This window comes from Lissotriton helveticus, chromosome 10 (genome assembly GCF_964261635.1).
Source record: "Lissotriton helveticus chromosome 10, aLisHel1.1, whole genome shotgun sequence".
In the NCBI taxonomy this organism is placed as follows: domain Eukaryota; kingdom Metazoa; phylum Chordata; class Amphibia; order Caudata; family Salamandridae; genus Lissotriton; species Lissotriton helveticus.
Genome location: NC_136071.1, coordinates 1,207,059,738 through 1,207,084,146, shown reverse-complemented (window position 1 = coordinate 1,207,084,146; position 24,409 = coordinate 1,207,059,738). Strand labels below are relative to the sequence as shown.

The 24,409-nt window shown below is 50.5% G+C and overlaps 1 protein-coding gene across 1 annotated transcript; it reads right to left on the bottom strand.

The window, feature by feature from the left end:
• Positions 1 to 9,146: 9,146 nt before the first annotated feature.
• Positions 9,147 to 23,080, bottom strand: LOC144784963 (uncharacterized). The gene is made up of 3 exons (XM_078664083.1): positions 23,002 to 23,080; positions 10,203 to 12,229; positions 9,147 to 9,757 (listed from the first exon to the last, which is right to left on the bottom strand). The coding sequence occupies exon 2, from the start codon at positions 12,042 to 12,044 to the stop codon at positions 10,926 to 10,928; it is 1,119 nt and encodes a 372-aa protein (XP_078520209.1). The 5' UTR covers positions 12,045 to 12,229; positions 23,002 to 23,080; the 3' UTR covers positions 9,147 to 9,757; positions 10,203 to 10,925.
• Between the last annotated feature and the right edge of the window lie 1,329 nt (positions 23,081 to 24,409).

Here is a 24,409-nt window from a genome sequence, read left to right as displayed (position 1 = left end):
ATATATGGCAGAAATCCAAACCGGGGGGGGGGGGGGATGGGGGGGCAGGAGACCTGTGAACATTAGTGAAGAAAAAGAGGCAAAATCAAGATTGCTTTGTACGGGTGACGTTATCAAGTTCCTGGTTCTGAAACCCCTTTCACAGTCACTTGAAGTCACTGGTAGTGTATGTATTGCCCTCAGAACAGGTTGCGGTTGTCCTGTAATCTCATTCCCACCACTGTCAATATACTTCCTGAAACCTTCTGACATGGGTTTATAATGAAACGAGAATCTCCTGCACCGTTCTGTACACTAACACAAACTACACACACTCAAGGTTACTCTTTTCTGCATTTCCTGCGAGGAGGGTGTCTCTGCAGCCATTAATGCAGCCAGGATCCCTAAATACATGGACAGCCAGCACCTGACGACTCCCTCAGCTTTAACCCTACACCTTAGAATGTCCTTAAAAAGTAGCAAAAGAACACAGGAAGAACCTTTCTGCATCCAAGAATCAAGAGTCGACATTAGTAAATAAAAAACATAACACATTGGAGGGATTCACTGGACTCTGCAAAAAATACCTTGGGGCAGATTTAGGTTGGGAATGCGCCACGTTTGCGTCACGCAACTGCGGCGTAAACGTGGCGCATCCCTACGACCCATTTACAACGTGACGCATCTAGGAGATGCGTCACGTTGTAAAGCCCTGCGCCGCTTGTGGGCGTTCCGGCGCAGGGTAGGCGTTCCGGGGCAGGTGCGCCTCGCAAAAGTGGCTGAGTGAAATCTATAAGATTTCACTCAGTCACTTTCAGGCCAATGCTGCGTCAAAACCCTGCGCCTGCTTGAAGCAGGCGTAGGTCTTGATGCAGCATTGTAAAGATGGGGCACCGCCGAGCCTTGCAGGAGCTGCGTCGCGCTTGCGACACAACTCCAGCAATGCGCCACCTTTACGGCAGCAGATGCGTCACGCATCTGTGCCGTTTTTGCCCCATGGTGCGCCGCATTGTAAATGCGGCGCACCATGGGTGGCGGAGCAGCGGCGCAAAATAACTGGCGCAGCCCTTGGGATGCGCCAGGTATCATAAATCTGCCCCCTTGATGTTAATGTGCCAACTTGGAAGGTTCCTGCCCTTTTTCCATGGACATTTGTTACTCACTGCAGTTTCTGAGAGTTTTTAAAAGTTCCCCTTTTGGAATGTTCCTCACGTTGCATTTAGGAAGGCAACTGACTGCCCTCAGGATGGAATTTGCTGCAGTTTCTTTCTTGTGGTGTTTACTGTGCAAAGAAATATCTCTGACGTCAGTCCTGTCAAGTGTCACGCAACACGTGTGACGCCCACGCATTTCAGTGCGGTGATCCGCATCACCGCACTGAAATGAAATGTCACGCATTTTGCCAACGGCGCCTGTCACTGACTGTGCCCGTCACGGTGTGGCTCGCTCTGCTGCTCGAGGTGCCGGCCGCCTGTGTCCCAGCAAACAGTTAACATCAGTGCTCAGCTCTCTGAGAGCCGGCGCTACAATGTATCGGAGTATGGGTACTGCCGCGTCATGTCCGGCCGCCAAGAACTGACAGGAAGTTAGTCGGCGGGGGAATCTGAGTGAGCCTGCAGGCTCCCTCACTCGTGCTCACTCTCCCTCATCATGATGGCACAAACCCCCGCCCCACTTCCTCTCGCCGGTGCAGCCGGCATTCACCCAGCAGCCGCTCCATTGCATGTGTTTACCGCTGCGAGGAGCGGGCCATGAAAGTGCCGCCACGGCGAAGCGGACAAAGCTTGTGAGGACACAGCTCCCTGCGTGGCATGTTCAGTCTGCCCCAGCAGTGAAAGGAGCCCAAACCGGCAGCTCAAGTCCGTTACTGCCTGCCGGTTCACTCTTTCAAAGGACAAGACACTCACCACGGGCCATACGGTGTAGCAACCTCCCGAGTCTAGTGAGAGTCCCAACCCCCGCATTGACGGAAAAGGGAAGCGCAAACAGTAAACTGATGCAACTCATACAAGCTGGAGTCTCATAAACAATTCAAAGCAAAGTGTGGCGGCAGTGGCTGACTGTCCCAGCCGGTCGGCGTTTGTCTCAACGAAGAAGTGCCATGGAAAAGTGCCCGGCAAGGACCTAAATGCCACAAAGTGAGCGCGCCACCTGGGCTGAAGGTGCCCAAGCGGCAGGTAGGAGGCCTGGGTAGCGTGCCAAATCATACGGAGCAGTAAGCCCATCAGAAGAAGGGGGAAAACCAGAGCCCAAGGCTGTACCTGTATGCAAGCCGCCATGCCGGCACATCGAGCAGCCCACAGCTGTAAGAGAGCCTGCGACCATGATCACAGAGAGTAACAACTATTGCAGTGAGTGGGGGGTACAGGCAATCGGCAGAGTCGTGGATACTTTGCTTCGCACCTCAGCTGTCTGGCCACCGGCGCTCCTCTCAGCAGGACCAATGGGCCCTGCTTTCCCAGGCCGTTATCGAACTGCACAACGCAAATGGCTGCTGTAAACAGAAACATCAAGATAAAGAGCAGGACCAGCTGGGTGAGTCTGCCCCCTCCCCGTATCCACTCCCAGAGCGAGGCAGCATGTCGGCAAGCGGGAAGGCCCGATCCCAGTCCATCGGGCTCGACCTCAGCAGCCGCAGCTTATTCTGTAACCTGTTCCACCAGAGAGATCTGCATCAATGGTGCTCGCAGCAGCTGATAACAGAGTAAGTGAAGTGTGACTTGTTAATCAGCTTCCTAATGTACTTTCCTTTTAGAAGCGCGACCCGAGTCATTCAGCCAGCCTAAAGTTACAGAGAGCACCTCTGCATGCAGTCAGTCTGCACAAAGTTGAAGTCAGCAGCCCTAAATGCTTAACTATCAAGCTGACCAGCCTCTCTGTAAGTGTAACCTTTAAGGTCTTCTACAGTTCTGGACCGGCAGGCAGTTTCCCCCTAGGGCGGGGCCTTCATGTCTCTGGCCTTGGGTTAATATCCTGCTGCGCAGTGTTGGCCCACTACGTCTTGAACAGTTTTATAGCTAGCGCAAATTCGACCGAAGGTGTTGTTGCAGTGCTATCATAGTAGGAAATACTAACCATGGTTTTAGACATAATGCTCGAAAAGTTGCATTTTACCTTTGGAGCATATCGGCACCCCAGCCTGTGAACCTCTCTGTTTTCGGAAAAGACTCTGGCATTTAGAAAATAAAAGCGTAAAAATCTGCTATTTATAACGTGGTTTGAGAAATGAAAGCATTTTTAGGCGCCAGAACTGCTTTAACACTCAACCTGTCTTCCGCCAACATAACAGGCACGCACTCGCCTCTGCCACAGCCCTCGTGGTTTTCTTGAGGTGATGTTGTTACTCGCTGGTTAAGATCAAATCTTAAATTGGTGATAAGTGGATTACTGAACACCTCGAGCAAGTGAGATAAATGCCACTTGACCCATGTCATTGGTAACTTTTTGTTGGCTAGTACTTTAATTGACTGAGCCCTATTAGATTTTACAAATACGTTTTTTTTAAAAGTCTATTTTTAGGTCTCGCCTGTCGATGCGCATGCGCATCGAGCTTGCGAGACTATTGGGGCTTAAACGGTCTTTAACCAACTTGCAAGGAATCGTGGCGATTCCTTGCAGTGCCCGTGAAATTCAAGCTTAATGCGCATGTGCATTGAGCGTAAAAGCGCGTGCACATGCCCCCAGCCGCCTGCTTGCATGTATTTTCCCTCAGCCGCACTCCTCCCACACCCCACTCCAGGCCCCTGCTACTTTCACACCCTCATGCCGCTCTCCCCGCTCCGCCCCCTCCCCTGCCCGCCGTGTCGCATTCATCCCCCCTCCCCTTCTCTGCCTTCCCTCCGTCTTCCCTCCCACAGGCCACAAGAGGCTAGTTCACGACGCGCGTCCACATCACAGCCATCAGCCTCCCTCCCGCGGGCAGCTTGGCCTCAGGTATTCACCCCAGCGCGACTTCTCCTCCCCCCTAATTACATGCCTGCTGTTTACTTCTTTCACGGCAGCTCTCTCGCACATCAAAGGCTGCCCCCCACGCCTCGCAACAGACTTCATTGGAATGCGCTCCATGCATTCTCCCCTCCCTTTCAGCCTCTTTCCCAGCTCCAAGCAGGACCCTCCTTTCTCACCTCCTCTTTCTTTATTTACAGGGAGAACTTGTATTTTTCCCCGAGGCAACCAGTTCTGACACACACCAACTTAGAGCTTGACTTGTACTGACGCTGTCACCCCAGCAGACATGCAAGCATCAGACATCCACAAGCATCAGACATATATATTCACCCACTCTGCTTCAGTCACCCACTCTGCTTCATTCACCCACTCTGCTTCATTCACCCACTCTGCTTCATTCACCCACTCTGCTTCAGTCACCCACTCTAAATTTTTCACCCACTCTGCATCTTTCACCCACTCTGCATCTTTCACCCACTATGCATCTTTCACCCACTATGCATCTTTCACACACTCTGCATCTTTCACCCACTCTGCATCTTTCACCCACTCTGTACCTTTAACCCACTCTGTACCTTTCACCCACTCTGTACCTTTCACCTTCTCTGTACCTTTCACCCACTCTGTACCTTTCAACCAATCTGTACCTTTCACCCACTCTGTACCTTTCTCCCACTCTTCACTTTTCACCCACTCTGTACCTTTCACCCACTCTGTACCTTTCACCCACTCTGTACCTTTCACCCACTCTGTACCTTTCACCCACTCTGTACCTTTCACCCACTCTGTACCTTTCGCCCGCTCTGTACCTTTCACCTTCTCTGTACCTTTCAACCCATCTGTACCTTTCACCCACTCTGTACCTTTCACCCACTCTGTACCTTTCACCCAATCTTCACTTTTCACCCACTATGTACCTTTCACCCACTCCGTACCTCTCACCCACTCTGTACCTTTCACCCACTCTGTACCTTTCACCCACTCTGTACCTTTCACCCACTCTGTACCTTTCGCCCACTCTGCACCTTTCACCCACTCTGTACCTTTCACCCACTCTGTACCTTTCACCCACTCTGTACCTTTCACCCACTCTGTACCTTTCACCCACTCTGTACCTTTCAGCCACTCTGCACTTTTCGCACACTCTGTACCTTTCACCCACTCTGTACCTTTCACCTTCTCTGTACCTTTCACCCACTCTGTAGCTTTCACCCACTCTGTAGCTTTCACCCACTCTGTAGCTTTCACCCACTCTGCACTTTTCACCCACTCTCTACCTTTCACCCACTCTGTACCTTTCATCCACTCGGCACCTTTCACCCACTCCGTACCTTTCATCCACCCGTAACTTTCACCCACTCTGTACCTTTCACCCACTCCGTACCTTTCACCCACTCTGTACCTTTCACCCACTCTGCACTTTTAACCCACTCTGTACCTTTCACCCACTCCGTACCTTTCACACACACTGTACCTTTCACACACTCTGTACCTTTCACACACTCTGTACCTTTCACACACTCTGTACCTTTCACACACTCTGTACCTTTCACCCACTCTGTACCTTTCACCCACTCTGGACCTTTCGCCCACTCTGTACCTTTCACCCACTCTGTACCTTTCACCCACTCTGTACCTTTCACCCACTCTGCAATTTTAACCCACTCTGTACCTTTCACCCACTCCGTACCTTTCACACACACTGTACCTTTCACCCACTCTGTACCTTTCACACACTCTGTACCTTTCACACACTCTGTACCTTTCACACACTCTGTACCTTTCACACACTCTGTACCTTTCACCCACTCTGTACCTTTCACCCACTCTGTACCTTTCACCCACTCTGTACCTTTCACCCACTCTGTACCTTTCACCCACTCCGTACCTTTCACCCACTCCGCACCTTTCACCCACTCTGTACCTTTCACCCAATCTTCACTTTTCACCCACTCTGTACCTTTCACCCAATCTTCACTTTTCACCCACTCTGTACCTTTCACCCACTTTGTACCTTTCACCCACTCTGTACCTTTCACCCACTCTGTACCTTTCGCCCACTCTGCACCTTTCACCCACTCTGTACCTTTCACCCACTCTGTACCTTTCACCCACTCTGTACCTTTCACCCACTCTGTACCTTTCACCCACTCTGTACCTTTCAGCCACTCTGCACTTTTCGCACACTCTGTACCTTTCACCCACTCTGCAATTTTAACCCACTCTGTACCTTTCACCCACTCCGTACCTTTCACACACACTGTACCTTTCACACACTCTGTACCTTTCACACACTCTGTACCTTTCACACACTCTGTACCTTTCACACACTCTGTACCTTTCACACACTCTGTACCTTTCACACACTCTGTACCTTTCACCCACTCTGTACCTTTCACCCAATCTGTACCTTTCGCCCACTCTGTACCTTTCACCCACTCTGTACCTTTCACCCACTCCGTACCTTTCACCCACTCTGTACCTTTCACCCACTCTGTACCTTTCACCCAATCTTCACTTTTCACCCACTCTGTACCTTTCACCCACTCCGTACCTCTCACCCACTCTGTACCTTTCACCCACTCTGTACCTTTCACCCACTCTGTACCTTTCACCCACTCTGTACCTTTCGCCCACTCTGCACCTTTCACCCACTCTGCACCTTTCACCCACTCTGTACCTTTCACCCACTCTGTACCTTTCACCCACTCTGTACCTTTCACCCACTCTGTACCTTTCACCCACTCTGTACCTTTCAGCCACTCTGCACTTTTGGCACACTCTGTACCTTTCACCCACTCTGTACCTTTCACCTTCTCTGTACCTTTCACCCACTCTGTACCTTTCACCCACTCTGTACCTTTCACCCACTCTGTAGCTTTCACCCACTCTGTAGCTTTCACCCACTCTGTAGCTTTCACCCACTCTGCACTTTTCACCCACTCTCTACCTTTCACCCACTCTGTACTTTTCATCCACTCGGCACCTTTCACCCACTCTCTACCTTTCACCCACTCTGTAGCTTTCACCCACTCTGCACTTTTCACCCACTCTCTACCTTTCACCCACTCTGTACTTTTCATCCACTCGGCACCTTTCACCCACTCCGTACCTTTCACCCACCCGTAACTTTCACCCACTCTGTACCTTTCACCCACTCCGTACCTTTCACCCACTCTGTACCTTTCACCCACTCTGCACTTTTAACCCACTCTGTACCTTTCACCCACTCCGTACCTTTCACACACTCTGTACCTTTCACACACTCTGTACCTTTCACCCACTCTGTACCTTTCACCTACTCTGTACCTTTCACCCACTCTGTACCTTTCACCCACTCTGTACCTTTCACCCACTCCGTACCTTTCACCCACTCCGCACCTTTCACCCACTCTGTACCTTTCACCCAATCTTCACTTTTCACCCACTCTGTACCTTTCACCCAATCTTCACTTTTCACCCACTCTGTACCTTTCACCCACTCTGTACCTTTCACCCACTCTGTACCTTTCACCCACTCTGTACCTTTCGCCCACTCTGCACCTTTCACCCACTCTGTACCTTTCACCCACTCTGTACCTTTCACCCACTCTGTACCTTTCACCCACTCTGTACCTTTCACCCACTCTGTACCTTTCAGCCACTCTGCACTTTTCGCACACTCTGTACCTTTCACCCACTCTGCAATTTTAACCCACTCTGTACCTTTCACCCACTCCGTACCTTTCACACACACTGTACCTTTCACACACTCTGTACCTTTCACACACTCTGTACCTTTCACACACTCTGTACCTTTCACACACTCTGTACCTTTCACACACTCTGTACCTTTCACCCAATCTGTACCTTTCACCCAATCTGTACCTTTCGCCCACTCTGTACCTTTCACCCACTCTGTACCTTTCACCCACTCCGTACCTTTCACCCACTCTGTACCTTTCACCCACTCTGTACCTTTCACCCAATCTTCACTTTTCACCCACTCTGTACCTTTCACCCACTCCGTACCTCTCACCCACTCTGTACCTTTCACCCACTCTGTACCTTTCACCCACTCTGTACCTTTCACCCACTCTGTACCTTTCGCCCACTCTGCACCTTTCACCCACTCTGTACCTTTCACCCACTCTGTACCTTTCACCCACTCTGTACCTTTCACCCACTCTGTACCTTTCACCCACTCTGTACCTTTCAGCCACTCTGCACTTTTGGCACACTCTGTACCTTTCACCCACTCTGTACCTTTCACCTTCTCTGTACCTTTCACCCACTCTGTACCTTTCACCCACTCTGTACCTTTCACCCACTCTGTACCTTTCACCCACTCTGTAGCTTTCACCCACTCTGTAGCTTTCACCCACTCTGCACTTTTCACCCACTCTCTACCTTTCACCCACTCTGTACTTTTCATCCACTCGGCACCTTTCACCCACTCCGTACCTTTCACCCACCCGTAACTTTCACCCACTCTGTACCTTTCACCCACTCCGTACCTTTCACCCACTCTGTACCTTTCACCCACTCTGCACTTTTAACCCACTCTGTACCTTTCACCCACTCCGTACCTTTCACACACTCTGTACCTTTCACACACTCCGTACCTTTCACACAATCTGTACCTTTCACACACTCTGTACCTTTCACACACTCTGTACCTTTCACACACTCTGTACCTTTCACCCACTCTGTACCTTTCACCCACTCTGTACCTTTCGCCCACTCTGTACCTTTCACCCACTCTGTACCTTTCGCCCACTCTGTACCTTTCACCCACTCTGTACCTTTCACCCACTCCGTACCTTTCACCCACTCTGTACCTTTCACCCACTCTGCAATTTTAACCCACTCTGTACCTTTCACCCACTCCGTACCTTTCACACACACTGTACCTTTCACACACTCTGTACCTTTCACCCACTCTGTACCTTTCACACACTCTGTACCTTTCACCCACTCTGCAATTTTAACCCACTCTGTACCTTTCACCCACTCTGCAATTTTAACCCACTCTGTACCTTTCACCCACTCCGTACCTTTCACACACACTGTACCTTTCACACACTCTGTACCTTTCACCCACTCTGTACCTTTCACACACTCTGTACCTTTCACCCACTCTGCAATTTTAACCCACTCTGTACCTTTCACCCACTCCGTACCTTTCACACACACTCAAAGGTCATTAAAAGTAATCTAATCATAGAAGCAAACATATATTTTGAGGCCTCAGCTTTATTATTGCTGTTACAAGGGATGGGTGAAACGTGTTGAGGCGTCTTGGACCGTATCACGATATTTACAAGCATTTTGATACAATAGTTTAAGAAACAACATTGTCACTTAGGTACTCTCTACAAGATAACCACAAATGAGAAAACGTTCACGCCAGTGTACCCTTCCCATGAAAGGAAACGTAAAAGTAAGTTGGAGAACAAATCGGTTCATCTATTTAGAGAGGCAAACGTTTTTCATTATGCTGGTTTTTTCATGCCTTTAGATAAAGTTACATTTTTTAAACATGCGTCTAAAACAACCTTTAAGGCCAGTGCTCTGATTAGTGAATGGGAGTTTCAAGGTAAGTTAGAAAAATAAAATAAAGTTTTTTCATGTAAATGGTGGTACACGGGTGTACATGGAGGACAAGCTCCCACCAGTTAATGATTCGGACTGACTCCACTTACAGGGCACTTTCTACCATGGTAAGGGTTTGGAGGGCAGCTGATGAGTCACAACCCATGTTTTTTGCAGTTTTATATAGCACAAACTCGACCCGAAGGTATCAGAGCGCTTGACACGAGTGCCAATTGTGTTACAGACGGGAAACAACCTTTACAACGCAACTTTTACAACGCACCACCTTTACAACGAAACTTTTACACCGCAACATCCATTACAACGCATGTCACTACAACGCATACCACTACAACGCATGTCATTACAATGCAGTCATTAAAACGCATACCATTACAACGCATAGTTACACTATCCAACACTTACCCTACTGTTGCACCCCCCTGGAGTTAGAATAGTAAATTTTACCCCTACACTATCCAATACTTACCAAACAGGTATGCGTTGTAATGGTATGCGTTGTAAAGGTAGTATGCGTTGTAATGGAATGCGTTGTAAGGTAGTTTTAAAAGATGCGTTGTAAAGGTGTGCGTTGTAATGGAATGCGTTGTAAAGGATGTTGCGGTGTAAAAAATGCGTTGTAAAGGTATGTGTTGTAAAAGTATGCATTGTTACGTCATACATCCGTTAAAGATGGACACATTCATTTTTAGGCACAGGAAGATTACATGATTAGCCCAGGTTTACAGGATGTTCGAGCCTCCAGAAAGATTTGAACCTGGCTCCCCAGCTTCAAAGTCGGACACCCTAGCTGTTAAGCCACACCATATGTGCTATTACTTTGCTCCTCTTTACATGGGTGATGTTAGATCTGGGAGACTGCTAAATCTATTTTTTGTGAGAGAGAGTAAATCATTTTTCTTGTTTTAAAGAAATGCACTTACGATAAATGCACCATCCCACATCAGAATGCCATATCCGGCCCGCCCCCTTTACTTCTGCTTCGTCGAAAGGAACCCTCACAATAAGAACAGCACAAAGCAGGTGTGGTTCTGGGGAAATGTCCACTTACTATTTCTAGAATGAGGGACGACTTTGCATAATGAACACGCTAATGTGCTCTGTTCTGCACAGTGGAGGAGGACAGTCTGCGGCTAAGAGTACAGTACGTAGGTAGGTGCTCTCTTGAGATGTGTGTTAAAGCGTTAGTTTGAGTTTGATGTATGTGTTCAGAACTAAGTTGATATCTAAGACTGGCTGGTGAAACCCAACTGTGCTTGTGAGCAGTTAAGCTCAAACGTTGTGGGAATGGGATTAGACATGGAGCTTGCACCCTGAGCAGAGCATTAAGAATCCCACTGATCCCGGTGATATCCGAAATCTGGAATTAGCTACAGACCTGCAGCGAAAGTAAGAAGCATTAATTAGTAATCGGGCCTGACGTCCAAGATGCAGGCACCGACCTCCCTTTTGGGCAGTTCCCATGCTTCATTGTAACAATTCATCACATGCATCCAGCTGCTCTGTTTCCTCAATAACTTTTCCATTTCTCCTGGGCGCTGTGACCCCTTGGCGAGCCCCCCGGGGGTGTAAAGGATGATCTGGTAACAGACTCTGTTTTCCTCCGTGGTGTTGAAGTTCCCCGGGGCGCTCACACTCTTCGCACTAAGGATGGCCCTCAGTTTGTCCCTGCTGAGCTGTAGAGCTTTCTTGTCCTTCGGGTTCTTCTTCAGTTCGATGTAAAACCCGAGTTCAGTTCGTCTGTCGCCCATGGCCAGGTCCACGCGCTGCCCTCGCGTGGCAGCGGACGCGTCTACTTCCGGGTCAGGCCCGCTCACCCTGCCTGCGGGGGTGTATGTTTCGTCTACAGTAGAAACATGAACTTCCGGTTCAGGAATATTTCCACCGCCCGTAGACAGCTGAACTCGCGGGTCCCCGCTCACTTGCACTTCCAGGTCAGCACTCTTTCCACCATCTCCAGGCGCTTGTACTTCCGGGTCAGCTGTTGTGAACTCTGCCAGGTACCCGCGCCGGAGCCGGAGGCGGTCCCAGTGCCGGCCCTGCAGCAGGCCCATGATCTCAGCGAAGAGGCTCTGACTCAGGCTCCAGTTGTCGGCAAAGAAAGCCGCCAGCTTCTCCTCACGCAGGACCACTTTCTGCACGATGCGCATCTCCTGCTGCCACTCACTCTTGCACCAGTATTTATCATCTAAGGAGTCGATCAGCCTCTGGGCCAGGGCCTCCAGCACGCCGGGGGGCAGCAGGTCGCAGCCGCAGATCTCCGAGAGCAGGCGGGCCACCTCCCGGGGGTCTCGAGGGGCCTTCAAGCTACCGGTGCTCTTCAGCAACTGATCAGCGCAGCGCTGCACCCCGTCACACTCCGGCACTTTGTCCTTCTCCGTGGGACTCTTCCCCGTGGGCATGTCGTCCTCCCGCAGGCGCCGCAGCAGCCGCTCGCAGGCCTCCTCCAGGACCCTCCTCACGTACACCCGGGCGCCATGGTCGTGGTCGTGGTCGGGCATCAGGGGGGTCGCTGCAGCCATCCTGGGGTCCAGCAGGCTTAGTTTGCAGAGAGAGGCGCCTTCCGCTGAGCAGGAAGACTGAGGAATGAGATCAGCTCTGCTCCTGCCTCTGACCCAGGCTGGGCGTCGCCCTCAGAGGCAGCCTGTAGCTAGGCCGCTCCCCTGCTGCTCAGCAGCTTTACAAAAACACTTCCTTGTGTGAACCGCTTGTGAGAAGTTGGCCTGGTAGGGGATGTTTCCAATTCTGGAACCACCTACTACCTGACCAAACAATCCCCTTATGGTGTCTGGTTGTAAGTCAACCTTATTAGACAAGCTATCCTAGTGGTAGCATGGACTAAGCAGCCTAAAGGCTTAACTTAAGAGGTCGTGTTAAGCGAGCTGTTTTACCACATACAATCCTGTAATACCAAATGAAAGGACACCACACAAGTATATATTATAAAAATATATGTGTTTATTACTAAAAACAATCCCCAGTATTCTTTATGAATAAAGGGGCACAAGCGTTAAATCAAAAGCACTGTTTAAACATACAAAGTTGCACAATTATGGATGAGGGCAGGGGGCCACTCAAACCATATACTAAACAAGTGGTATAAGAGAGGCCACTCGAACAGTGGTTAGGCCTAGGGCCTAGGGAATCGCTGGGAGCAGTCAGGACAAGCAATGCTGAAGTCGGGAATGGCCCTCGGGATTCGGGAGATGTGCGGAAAGCGCACGCATGCACCAATGTTAACCAATGGTGCGTAAAAGTCAAATAGTTAAAGTTTAAGGACACTTCCGCTGAACCTAGAGGAACAAAACTTAACACACAGACCCTAGAGGTGTGCACCAGTGTGGGAACACCGGCGGAGCAAAGTTACCTCACCCACAGGAAGTGGGTGCACAGGGTCGAAGTGGCGTCGGGTTTTGACACGCAGGCTCTTGGTGCTTGAAGCTGAAAGGGCTGCAGGCAGGGTGAAGACGAAGTGTCCGGTGGAGTCCAAGGGTGGACTCAAGTTGTAGAGTACCTGAAAGCAGAGGGGACAGAGTCTGGGTCACTCAGCAGTGACCAGGGTGGAACCAGGACGGAACCAGGCAATGTCGGGCGCAATCAGGTGGTCGTCGAGGCGCTTCTCTTCGCTGTCACGTGGGCTCTGGGGCATCTGCGACGTCCAGGAGCAGGTCACGATCTGTCCCACGCAGGCTCTCACCGTCGGTGCAGTCGGCTTCCGGTTTGGAGCAAACAAGCCTTGGTAAGAGCAATCCACGCGGGATTGGAAGATGGCGTCTTACTCGGACCAGGAAGGTCAGAGTCGGGGCTCCCTTTCAGGGGAGCTGGTGTGGATCTGGAGCAACCAGAATCACGAGTCTTCTTTTGTAGTTCGTCGGCACAGGGACCACAAGCCAGCTGGCAAGTGACCGGGCCAACGCGTTGAGCCAAATCGTGCCAAAGGGCCCCACGCAGCACTCGTCGAGTGTGGAGGGCTGAACTTCGGCTCAGGAGTAGCTCAGGGTGGGGGCTTCTCAAACCCCGGTGTACAGCTTCGAGGGTCACTCGTGGGCTGCACGGTCAGCGTCTCGTGGTCACTTCAAGATGGCGTGCCCCACGCTTCCGGTCGCCTCCACGGGTCTCAGCTTTGCAGGGACTGTGGATCGGGCTGTTAGAAGCTGGGCAGGCTTGATCTCGTCGATCTCCGTCGCTCGAGTTCCGGCGGGAACTGCAACCAAGTAGACGTCGAGGGCTGGATGGTGCCTGCTGCTGCAGGGTGGTCACTCCTTGACCACAAGGGAGATTCTTCGGGCTTCCACGTTGAGAGGGAGGGCGAAGGGTCCAGAATATCGTTTCAAATGTTTCTTCCAGGAAATCTGATGTGCATTGGCACTGCTCCCACTCTTATTCGAATCTGGTGGGCGTGATTACCTGCTAGGTCCCCTCCTATGGGTGGGACCCAGGAAGTGGGTGGATACACCCCCTTCCTTTGATCCAGGCCGCCCTGGCACGAGGGCTGGAGTGCCCCAGAACCGGTTTGGCCGGATTATGCAAGGGGCAGCCTTGTGCGCCCCAGGCAGTGTCTGGTTTCTTTCAAACCTCCCTGCTACAATACACTATCTCCTGTCTGGAGGGCGGTGACACCCTCCTGTGACAGGAAACCCTTTGTCCAGGACCCCCTTGACTGGGTTTCGGTCAGCTCCAGGGGTCCAGACATTTGTCTGTGGCAGAGGCATCCATTTTGTGGATCTTAAGGCCTTTGGAGAAATCAACCGCATTAAAGTGAAGTAACATGTCTTACCCCTCTAGAGGGGTGGAATGCCATCCCCGTCGCCAGAACTGGCGAGGGGATGGTATTCCAAAGCGTATGACACCTTACACGACATGTTTTGATAAAGCCAAACCAGAGTTGCTAAATAACCGCGAGGATTATAAGGCACTTAATAGTATATGGTATGGCATTATCCTGAAACAGCTTAGGGATTTGTTCCCGACGGCTGCAGACAGGCTCAGCTCATGCTAGAGCTCCATCTCACATAAAAACCAAGCACCCAGCCTCCAGGATTGGTGAGGCCTGTCTATAGGAGTGGCTCACAGGTTTACATGTGTCCAGATATAGGTTTAGACATAGGTATACTATATCTAAGCAAGGGGTGTGTACACCACCTTACCCCAGCTGAGTGATCAGCCAGTTGTGTCAATTTAAGAACCAGCCAGGGGTGGCAAAAGATATGCTGCAGCCCCTGGTAGGCCTTAGTGGCTCCTGTGCCCTGTGCACCTATAGTGCATTCTACAGGGGCTGACAAGGAGTCCATTTCCAATTGGTATGTGCCTATAGCACATGTGTCATTAATTTAGTGAGAGAACAGCAGGCTGGGGGTCTGATCAGCAGGCCCACAGCCTCAGTAGTCGAAAACCAGTGAAGCAAAAAGCAAAAATTTGGGGTGACCATAGGATAGCAGACCCTACTCTCCTACACAACCCCCCCCCAAACGCAGGGACATTAAACTAACCTTGACCAGATAAGTCTTCATGTTCTAAGTGGAAGTACCTGGAGAGACCATCTGCATTACCATGGTCAGTCCCTGGGCGGTGCTCCACTGTAAAGTCCATCCCCTGTAGGGAAATGGACCACCTGAGCAGTTTGGGATTTTCACCCTTCATCTGATTAAGCCATAAGAGGGGCTTATGGTCTGTTTGCACCAGGAAGTGAGTTCCAAACAAGTAGGACCTCAACTTCTTTAATGCCCAAACCACAGCAAAGGCCTCCCTCTCAATGGCTGACCAACGTTTTTCTCTTGGGGTTAGCCTCCTGCTAATGAAAGCAATTGGCTGGTCTTGACCATCTTGATTAAGTTGTGAGAGTACAGCTCCCACCCCCAACTCAGAAGCATCTGTCTGAACAATGAACTGTTTGGAGTAGTCAGGACTCTTTAGGATAGGTGCAGAGCACATGGCCTTCTTCAGGTCTTCAAATGCCTTCTGACAGCTAACTGTCCACTGAACCTTTTTTGGCATCTTCTTGGATGTCAAGTCATTTAATGGTGTCACTATAGACCCATAGTTTTTCACAAACTTTCTGTAATACCCAGTCAGGCCCAAGAAGGCTCTGACTTGTGTCTGGGTAACTGGAGGAGCCCAGTCCTGTATGGCCTGGATTTTGCTTTCCAGTGGCTGAACCTGGCCTCCACCTACTAGGTGGCCCAGGTATACAACCTTACTCTGCCCTATCTGGCACTTTGTGGCCTTGATAGTTAGGCCTGCCTTTTGCAGGGCCTCCAAAACTTTCTTCAGGTGGATCAGGTGATCCTCCCAGGTGGAGCTAAAGACAGCAATATCATCCAGATAAGCTGCACAAAAGTCATCCAACCCAGTAAGGACTTGGTTCACCAACCTTTGGAAAGTGGCAGGTGCATTCTTCAAACCAAAGGGCATTACCACAAACTGATAATGTCCACTAGGGGTAGAGAATGCTGTTTTGGCTTTTGACTCCTCAGCTAGTCTGATTTGCCAGTAGCCAGCTGTCAGATCAAATGTGCTCAGAAACTTGGCAGAAGCCAATCTGTCAATGAGCTCATCTGCTCTTGGAATGGGGTGAGCATCTGTCCTAGTGACAGCATTGAGACCCCTGTAATCCACGCAAAACCTCATTTCTCTCTTACCATCTTGGGTATGAGGTTTTGGCACCAGGACTACTGGGCTGGCCCATGGGCTCTCTGATGGCTCAATCACTCCAAGCTCCAACATCTTTTGCACCTCAGCCTTGATGCAATCCCTGACATGATCAGGTTGCCTGTAGATCTTATTCTTGACAGGCAGACTGTCACCAGTGTCCACAACATGGGTACACCAGTCAGTTTGGCTGGGTGTGAGTGAAAACATTTGCCTGTGAGCCTGCAAAACCTGTCTGCAGTCCCTCTGTTGCTGGTCAGTGAGGCTGCCTGCCAAGGCTACTCCATCAACTGAACCATCATCAGGGTTCTGGGAAAGCAGGTCTGGGAGAGGGTCACTCTCTTCCTCCTGTTCCCCATCTGTGGCCATGAGCAAGCTCATGTCCTCCCTGTCTACAAATGCTTTCAAGCGATTCACATGGATTACCCTGTGAGGGCTCCTGGGTGTTCCAAAGTCTACCAAGTAGGTGACTTCCCCTTTCTTCTCAATAATAGGATAGGGTCCACTCCATTTGTCTTGGAGTGCTGCTGGAGCCACTGGCTCCAGTACCCATACCTTCTGTCCTGGTTGGAACTCTACCAGTACAGCCTTTTGGTCATGCCAAGCTTTCTGCAATTCTTGGCTGGCCTCCAGGTTTTTGGATGCTCTTTCCATGTACTCAGCCATCCTGGAGCGGAGACCAAGTACATAGTCCACTATGTCTAGTTTGGGCTTTTTGAGAGGTAACTCCCATCCTTCCTTCACCAAACACAATGGACCTCTCACAGGGTGGCCAAACAAAAGTTCAAAAGGGCTGTAGCCAACCCCCTTCTGTGGGACCTCTCTGTAAGCAAAGAGCAGGCAGGGTAAAAGAATGTCCCATTTCCGCCTGAGCTTCTCTGGTAATCCTTTTATCATGCCTTTAAGGGTCTTGTTAAATCTCTCCACAAGCCCATTGCATTGTGGATGATATGGGGTGGTAAACTTGTAGTTTACTCCACATTCCTTCCACATTGCTTTTAGATAGCTGGACATAAAATTTGTCCCTCTATCTGATAGTACCTCCTTAGGAAAGCCCACTCTTGAGAAAACTGCAATGAGGGCTTTTGCCACCACAGGTGCTGTGGTGGTCCTTAGGGGAATAGCCTCTGGGTACCTGGTGGCATGATCCACTACCACCAGTATGAATCTGTTCCCAGATGCTGTTTGGGGGTCCATTGGACCCACAATATCAATTCCAACTCTCTCAAAGGGGACCCCCACCACAGGTAGTGGTATTAGGGGGGCCTTTGTTGTGCCACCTGACTTACCACTGGCTTGGCAAGTGACACAGGAGCGACAAAACTCCTTGACATCCTCTGACATGTGAGGCCAGTGAAAGTGTGGAACAAGCCTGTCCCACGTCTTGTTCTGGCCTAAGTGTCCTGCAAGGGGAATATCATGGGCCAAGGTAAGGAGGAATCCCCTAAACTGCAGAGGTATCACCAACCTCCTGGTCATGCCAGGCTTGGGGGCTCTAGCCTCTGAGTAAAGGAGTCCCTCATCCCAATACACAGTATGGGTACCTTGGGCATCCCCAGCAGCCTCAGCAGCAGCCTGCTGTCTGAGGGGTTCAAGGGAAGGGCAATCTAATTGAGCCTGCCTCAGGTCTGCCCTTGAGGGTCCCCCTGTCCCCAGAAACTCAACCTGGTCAGGTTCAAGCTCCTCAGAGACAGTCTCCTCTTGGACTGCAGAATCAGTTTCCTCTGAAACCTGATCCTCAACCTGGGGCAAGGTGGAAGGCGAGGCCTTTCCTCTCTTGCTCCTTCTCTTGGGTTGTGGCTGGTCTATTGTCTCAAGATCCACCACTGGTTCAGGAAGGCACTTCTTAGCCTGAGCCCTTGTCATGGCAAGGACATGCTCTGAAATCCCTAGCATTTCTGCATGAGTCCTGTACTCCACTTCTGACCATGCTGAGCTTTCAAGGTCATTGCCTAACAGACAGTCTACTGGTAGGTCTGCACTCACCACAACTTTCTTTAGGCCATCAACCCCTCCCCAGGAGAAGTTCACAACTGCCACACTATGGGAGGTAGTGGAGTTGCTTGCATTGGTTACTAGGTAGCTCTCTCCTAGTACAATCTGTCCAGGGTCCACAAAGCCAGGGGTCACCATGGTGACACTAGCACATGTGTCCCTGTAAGCTTGAGCCAGTTTCTCATTTATTAAGGGAGTCTGCCTGTATTTGCCCAGGTTAGTGGGGCTTACTGCAGTGGGCAACTCAATGTCCACATCATACAGGAGAACTGCCTGTGTAGGGACTCTGACTAGGCCAGATCCTACTTCAATACCCAGGGTCAACCCAGCTACACCCTTGGACTGTGTTCCACCACTGCTTACTGTACTTGGGGTTGCAGTTGCTTTAGGAGCTGTAGTGGTGGGAACTGGATTCGCCTTGGTGCACTCACTGCCCCAGTGTGAAACTGATTTGCAGGTATTACACCAAGGTGTCTTTGGACCTTTGTTCTTCTTCTTCTTGTTACCATTTTGGGAACCACCCTCCTTACTATTAGTTTGGGGGCCTGAAGACTTCTGGTCTTTTTCTTTATCTTTCTGATTCTGATTACCACCCTTCTGGTCTGTTTTCTTCTGGTCACCACCTTGGTTCTGGGGTTTCTGCTTAATCCTTGTTCTGACCCATTTGTCTGCCTTCTTTCCCAATTCTTGGGGAGAGGTCAGATCAGAGTCAATAAGGTATTGATGCAACAGCTGGTTTGTACAGTTATTAAGGATCTGTTCTCTCATCATAAGATTGTACAATCCTGTATAGTCTGAAACTTTACTTCCCTGTAACCAACCCTCCAAAGCCTTAGTGGCACACTCCACAAAATCAGTCCAGTCTTGAGTCTGTGCTTTCTGGGTGTCTCTGAACAACAACCTGTATTGCTCAGTGGTTAGGCCATACCCTTCAATGAGAGCACTCTTCAAAACAGAGTAGTTTTTGGCATCCTCAGGTCTAACTGTGAGGAGCCTGTCCCTCCCTTTCTCAGAAAAGGAGTACCACAAAATTGCAGCCCACTGATTCTCAGGAACCTGCTGTACCATGCAGGCTCTCTCAAGAGCAGTCATCCATTTGTGGATGTCATCCCCTTCTTTAAAGGGGGGCACAATTTTGGTCAGGTTTCTATTATCATAGGCCCTGTCTTTTTCTCTTGGAAAATTGCTGCCACCAGTGACATCTAAGCCACTTAATTTCTGCTCTCTTGCCAAGGCAAGTTTAGCTTGAGCTAAGGTAAGCTTAGCTTGACTCAGGGCTACCTCCTCTCTCTCTATCTGGAGTCTGACAGCCCTCATTCTAGCCCTATGCTCAGCTTTCTGAGAAGCACTCATGCCTCTCTCTGATTCTCTGGAGGCACTAGAAAGATGAGAGTCCCCTGAGGGAGATCTCACTCTTCTGTTGCCTGGGAGAATCACATGTTGGGTTCTGGGGAGGTGCTGGCCCTCTCCATTCCCCAGTAGGTCCAAGTTGGCCTGGCTAAGCCTACCAACTGGAACCTGGCTACCCTGATCCTGTACTTCTAAGTCCTCAACTTCTGAGTCCTCATCCAAGTCATCATCATCCTCCTCTTCAGGGGGATCAACTGCAGGGGGGTTCCCTTCAGTTCCTGTATCTAGGGAAGCTGCTTTTGCCCTCTCTAAGTCATCCTGTTCTAGGAGTCCTATCAGGATTAGGCAGGTGGGGCTTCTGCCCCTTTTTAACCCTCTTGCTTTGCACAAGACAATCAAGTCTCTGCGGGTTAGTTTGTCATATCCAGAAGTTGCCTGGGTAGGGTCAACTGTCACAGGACTAGACCCTGAGGCCTTTCCTGTGTCGGACATGGTTACTAGTGAGGTGTAAGTGGTGCACTTACCTACACTAAGTGTTTTCCTACTGGACCTTGCTAGTGAGTTGTAGTCAGGGGTGTGCTACTCCCTTCAACCTACAACTACTAAGTTCAGTAGAACTTAATATGCTAAGCTTTTGATTTTATATGTACCTAGAGGTACTTGATGTGATCTTTCAATTTGATATAAAGATTGCAATGGTAAAACAACAGCAAGCTCAAATCCGCACCGCTGCTCACCAATGTGAGAAGTTGGCCTGGTAGGGGATGTTTCCAATTCTGGAACCACCTACTACCTGACCAAACAATCCCCTTATGGTGTCTGGTTGTAAGTCAACCTTATTAGACAAGCTATCCTAGTGGTAGCATGGACTAAGCAGCCTAAAGGCTTAACTTAAGAGGTCGTGTTAAGCGAGCTGTTTTACCACATACAATCCTGTAATACCAAATGAAAGGACACCACACAAGTATATATTATAAAAATATATGTGTTTATTACTAAAAACAATCCCCAGTATTCTTTATGAATAAAGGGGCACAAGCGTTAAATCAAAAGCACTGTTTAAACATACAAAGTTGCACAATTATGGATGAGGGCAGGGGGCCACTCAAACCATATACTAAACAAGTGGTATAAGAGAGGCCACTCGAACAGTGGTTAGGCCTAGGGCCTAGGGAATCGCTGGGAGCAGTCAGGACAAGCAATGCTGAAGTCGGGAATGGCCCTCGGGATTCGGGAGATGTGCGGAAAGCGCACGCATGCACCAATGTTAACCAATGGTGCGTAAAAGTCAAATAGTTAAAGTTTAAGGACACTTCCGCTGAACCTAGAGGAACAAAACTTAACACACAGACCCTAGAGGTGTGCACCAGTGTGGGAACACCGGCGGAGCAAAGTTACCTCACCCACAGGAAGTGGGTGCACAGGGTCGAAGTGGCGTCGGGTTTTGACACGCAGGCTCTTGGTGCTTGAAGCTGAAAGGGCTGCAGGCAGGGTGAAGACGAAGTGTCCGGTGGAGTCCAAGGGTGGACTCAAGTTGTAGAGTACCTGAAAGCAGAGGGGACAGAGTCTGGGTCACTCAGCAGTGACCAGGGTGGAACCAGGACGGAACCAGGCAATGTCGGGCGCAATCAGGTGGTCGTCGAGGCGCTTCTCTTCGCTGTCACGTGGGCTCTGGGGCATCTGCGACGTCCAGGAGCAGGTCACGATCTGTCCCACGCAGGCTCTCACCGTCGGTGCAGTCGGCTTCCGGTTTGGAGCAAACAAGCCTTGGTAAGAGCAATCCACGCGGGATTGGAAGATGGCGTCTTACTCGGACCAGGAAGGTCAGAGTCGGGGCTCCCTTTCAGGGGAGCTGGTGTGGATCTGGAGCAACCAGAATCACGAGTCTTCTTTTGTAGTTCGTCGGCACAGGGACCACAAGCCAGCTGGCAAGTGACCGGGCCAACGCGTTGAGCCAAATCGTGCCAAAGGGCCCCACGCAGCACTCGTCGAGTGTGGAGGGCTGAACTTCGGCTCAGGAGTAGCTCAGGGTGGGGGCTTCTCAAACCCCGGTGTACAGCTTCGAGGGTCACTCGTGGGCTGCACGGTCAGCGTCTCGTGGTCACTTCAAGATGGCGTGCCCCACGCTTCCGGTCGCCTCCACGGGTCTCAGCTTTGCAGGGACTGTGGATCGGGCTGTTAGAAGCTGGGCAGGCTTGATCTCGTCGATCTCAGTCGCTCGAGTTCCGGCGGGAACTGCAACCAAGTAGACGTCGAGGGCTGGATGGTGCCTGCTGCTGCAGGGTGGTCACTCCTTGACCACAAGGGAGATTCTTCGGGCTTCCACGTTGAGAGGGAGGGCGAAGGGTCCAGAATATCGTTTCAAATGTTTCTTCCAGGAAATCTGATGTGCATTGGCACTGCTCCCACTCTTATTCGAATCTGGTGGGCGTGATTACCTGCTAGGTCCCCTCCTATGGGTGGGACCCAGGAAGTGGGTGGATACACCCCCTTCCTTTGATCCAGGCCGCCCTGGCACGAGGGCTGGAGTGCCCCAGAACCGGTTTGGCCGGATTATGCAAGGGGCAGCCTTGTGCGCCCCAGGCAGTGTCTGGTTTCTTTCAAACCTCCCTGCTACAATACACTATCTCCTGTCTGGAGGGCGGTGACACCCTCCTGTGACAGGAAACCCTTTGTCCAGGACCCCCTTGACTGGGTTTCGGTCAGCTCCAGGGGTCCAGACATTTGTCTGTGGCAGAGGCATCCATTTTGTGGATCTTAAGGCCTTTGGAGAAATCAACCGCATTAAAGTGAAGTAACATGTCTTACCCCTCTAGAGGGGTGGAATGCCATCCCCGTCGCCAGAACTGGCGAGGGGATGGTATTCCAAAGCGTATGACACCTTACACGACATGTTTTGATAAAGCCAAACCAGAGTTGCTAAATAACCGCGAGGATTATAAGGCACTTAATAGTATATGGTATGGCATTATCCTGAAACAGCTTAGGGATTTGTTCCCGACGGCTGCAGACAGGCTCAGCTCATGCTAGAGCTCCATCTCACATAAAAACCAAGCACCCAGCCTCCAGGATTGGTGAGGCCTGTCTATAGGAGTGGCTCACAGGTTTACATGTGTCCAGATATAGGTTTAGACATAGGTATACTATATCTAAGCAAGGGGTGTGTACACCACCTTACCCCAGCTGAGTGATCAGCCAGTTGTGTCAATTTAAGAACCAGCCAGGGGTGGCAAAAGATATGCTGCAGCCCCTGGTAGGCCTTAGTGGCTCCTGTGCCCTGTGCACCTATAGTGCATTCTACAGGGGCTGACAAGGAGTCCATTTCCAATTGGTATGTGCCTATAGCACATGTGTCATTAATTTAGTGAGAGAACAGCAGGCTGGGGGTCTGATCAGCAGGCCCACAGCCTCAGTAGTCGAAAACCAGTGAAGCAAAAAGCAAAAATTTGGGGTGACCATAGGATAGCAGACCCTACTCTCCTACACCGCTCAAGCAGCCGATAATCAGCAGAGCCGGGTTCACCATGCACTCTATGTGCTGGCTTGGGTTTAATTGTTGAAGTGTGCAACTTAATCATCAAAGCTGCAATTTATCCCTTTACCTGAACAACCCCCCCCCCCCCCAGAGTTTTATGTTCTGGTTGTATCAGGTGGGCAGGAGCTGAAAGAGAAAACTTCAAAACTGAAACACATACAGAGAAAAACACAGGAAACAAAGCGGCCCACTCCAAGTGAGACCCTTCAGCGATTCTTGGATTCTTCGCAGCGCGAGTTGGAAACACGACCTTTGAAACGTATCTTCTGACATCCACTGTGTGACGTCAGATCTCAGCATGAGCAGTGATGTCCCACAAACCAGAGTGTACCCCCGGGCCGCTTCTGGACTTCTAAGCACTGGGGCTGGCCAGCACCTAACAGCACCCGAGAAAGGCAGCTGCACACATCTGCATGCTTCATGGGTTTTCCTCCGGAGCCCATTATCCGTTTTGTTTTAAGAGGAAACCCCAGCTGTCTTGTTTTCGCCTGTCAGATTCCTTCTGACAGTGGTGAGTTTTTGAATACCGAGGCAGTAGCTCATTACCCCACATTCATTTCGAGTTTTTTAGTAGCTGTTTTGGTTGTCCTATTGATGTGTGACGCTTTGTCACAGTTGAGGTTGTATCACATGGTCAGGTCAGTGATGGGCCGCGGGTAGCGGTCGTCAGTGATGGGTCGCGGCTGAACCCTCCAGGCTTTATAGCTCTGACACCGGAAGTAGTTTGTTGTGGCCGTTAGAAGAGTGCGGCAGATAATCTCTTAGTTGCTGAGAAAGACAGAAGCGAAAAATCAAAGCAGGGACCGGAAGTGTAAAGTCAATTCTCTGGCGCCTGAAGCTCAAGGACACTCCTTGTGGCCGCCCCTGAAATATACACATACTAAAAACTATTTCAAGCTCACTTAAATGCCAAGGCCTCTTTTCTAACTCACCTCCAGAAAGCCCCATACACATCAATAGAAGACCCTTTGAACAGCTCTCCACATGCATCCGCGTGCCCCGCAGAACAGGAATGTTTAGAGGGCTGTAGTTTGGCCCCACACCCCTTCAAGCGAGGGAGGTTCATTTGTATGTCAGGCTGGGGCTCTTAAGAAGCCCAAAACTTCACCAGGGAGTTCAACAACAACCCAGGATAAAGGATGTGAGGGGGAGGGGGTGGTAAAGGGGAACCCAGGAGACCCAGGAGCCCTGTGGAGCTATCAAAGGGGGTCGATTAAAGACAAGGGGGCTGCTGAAAAGGATGGAAATAAACAAGCTGGAGAGAGGTAGGATGGACAAGGTGGAAATGGAGGCGGACTCTCTCCCTTTAGGCCAGACTTGTGCCCTCTGCGCGGCCTCAAGAAGCCACTCTGCAGCGTT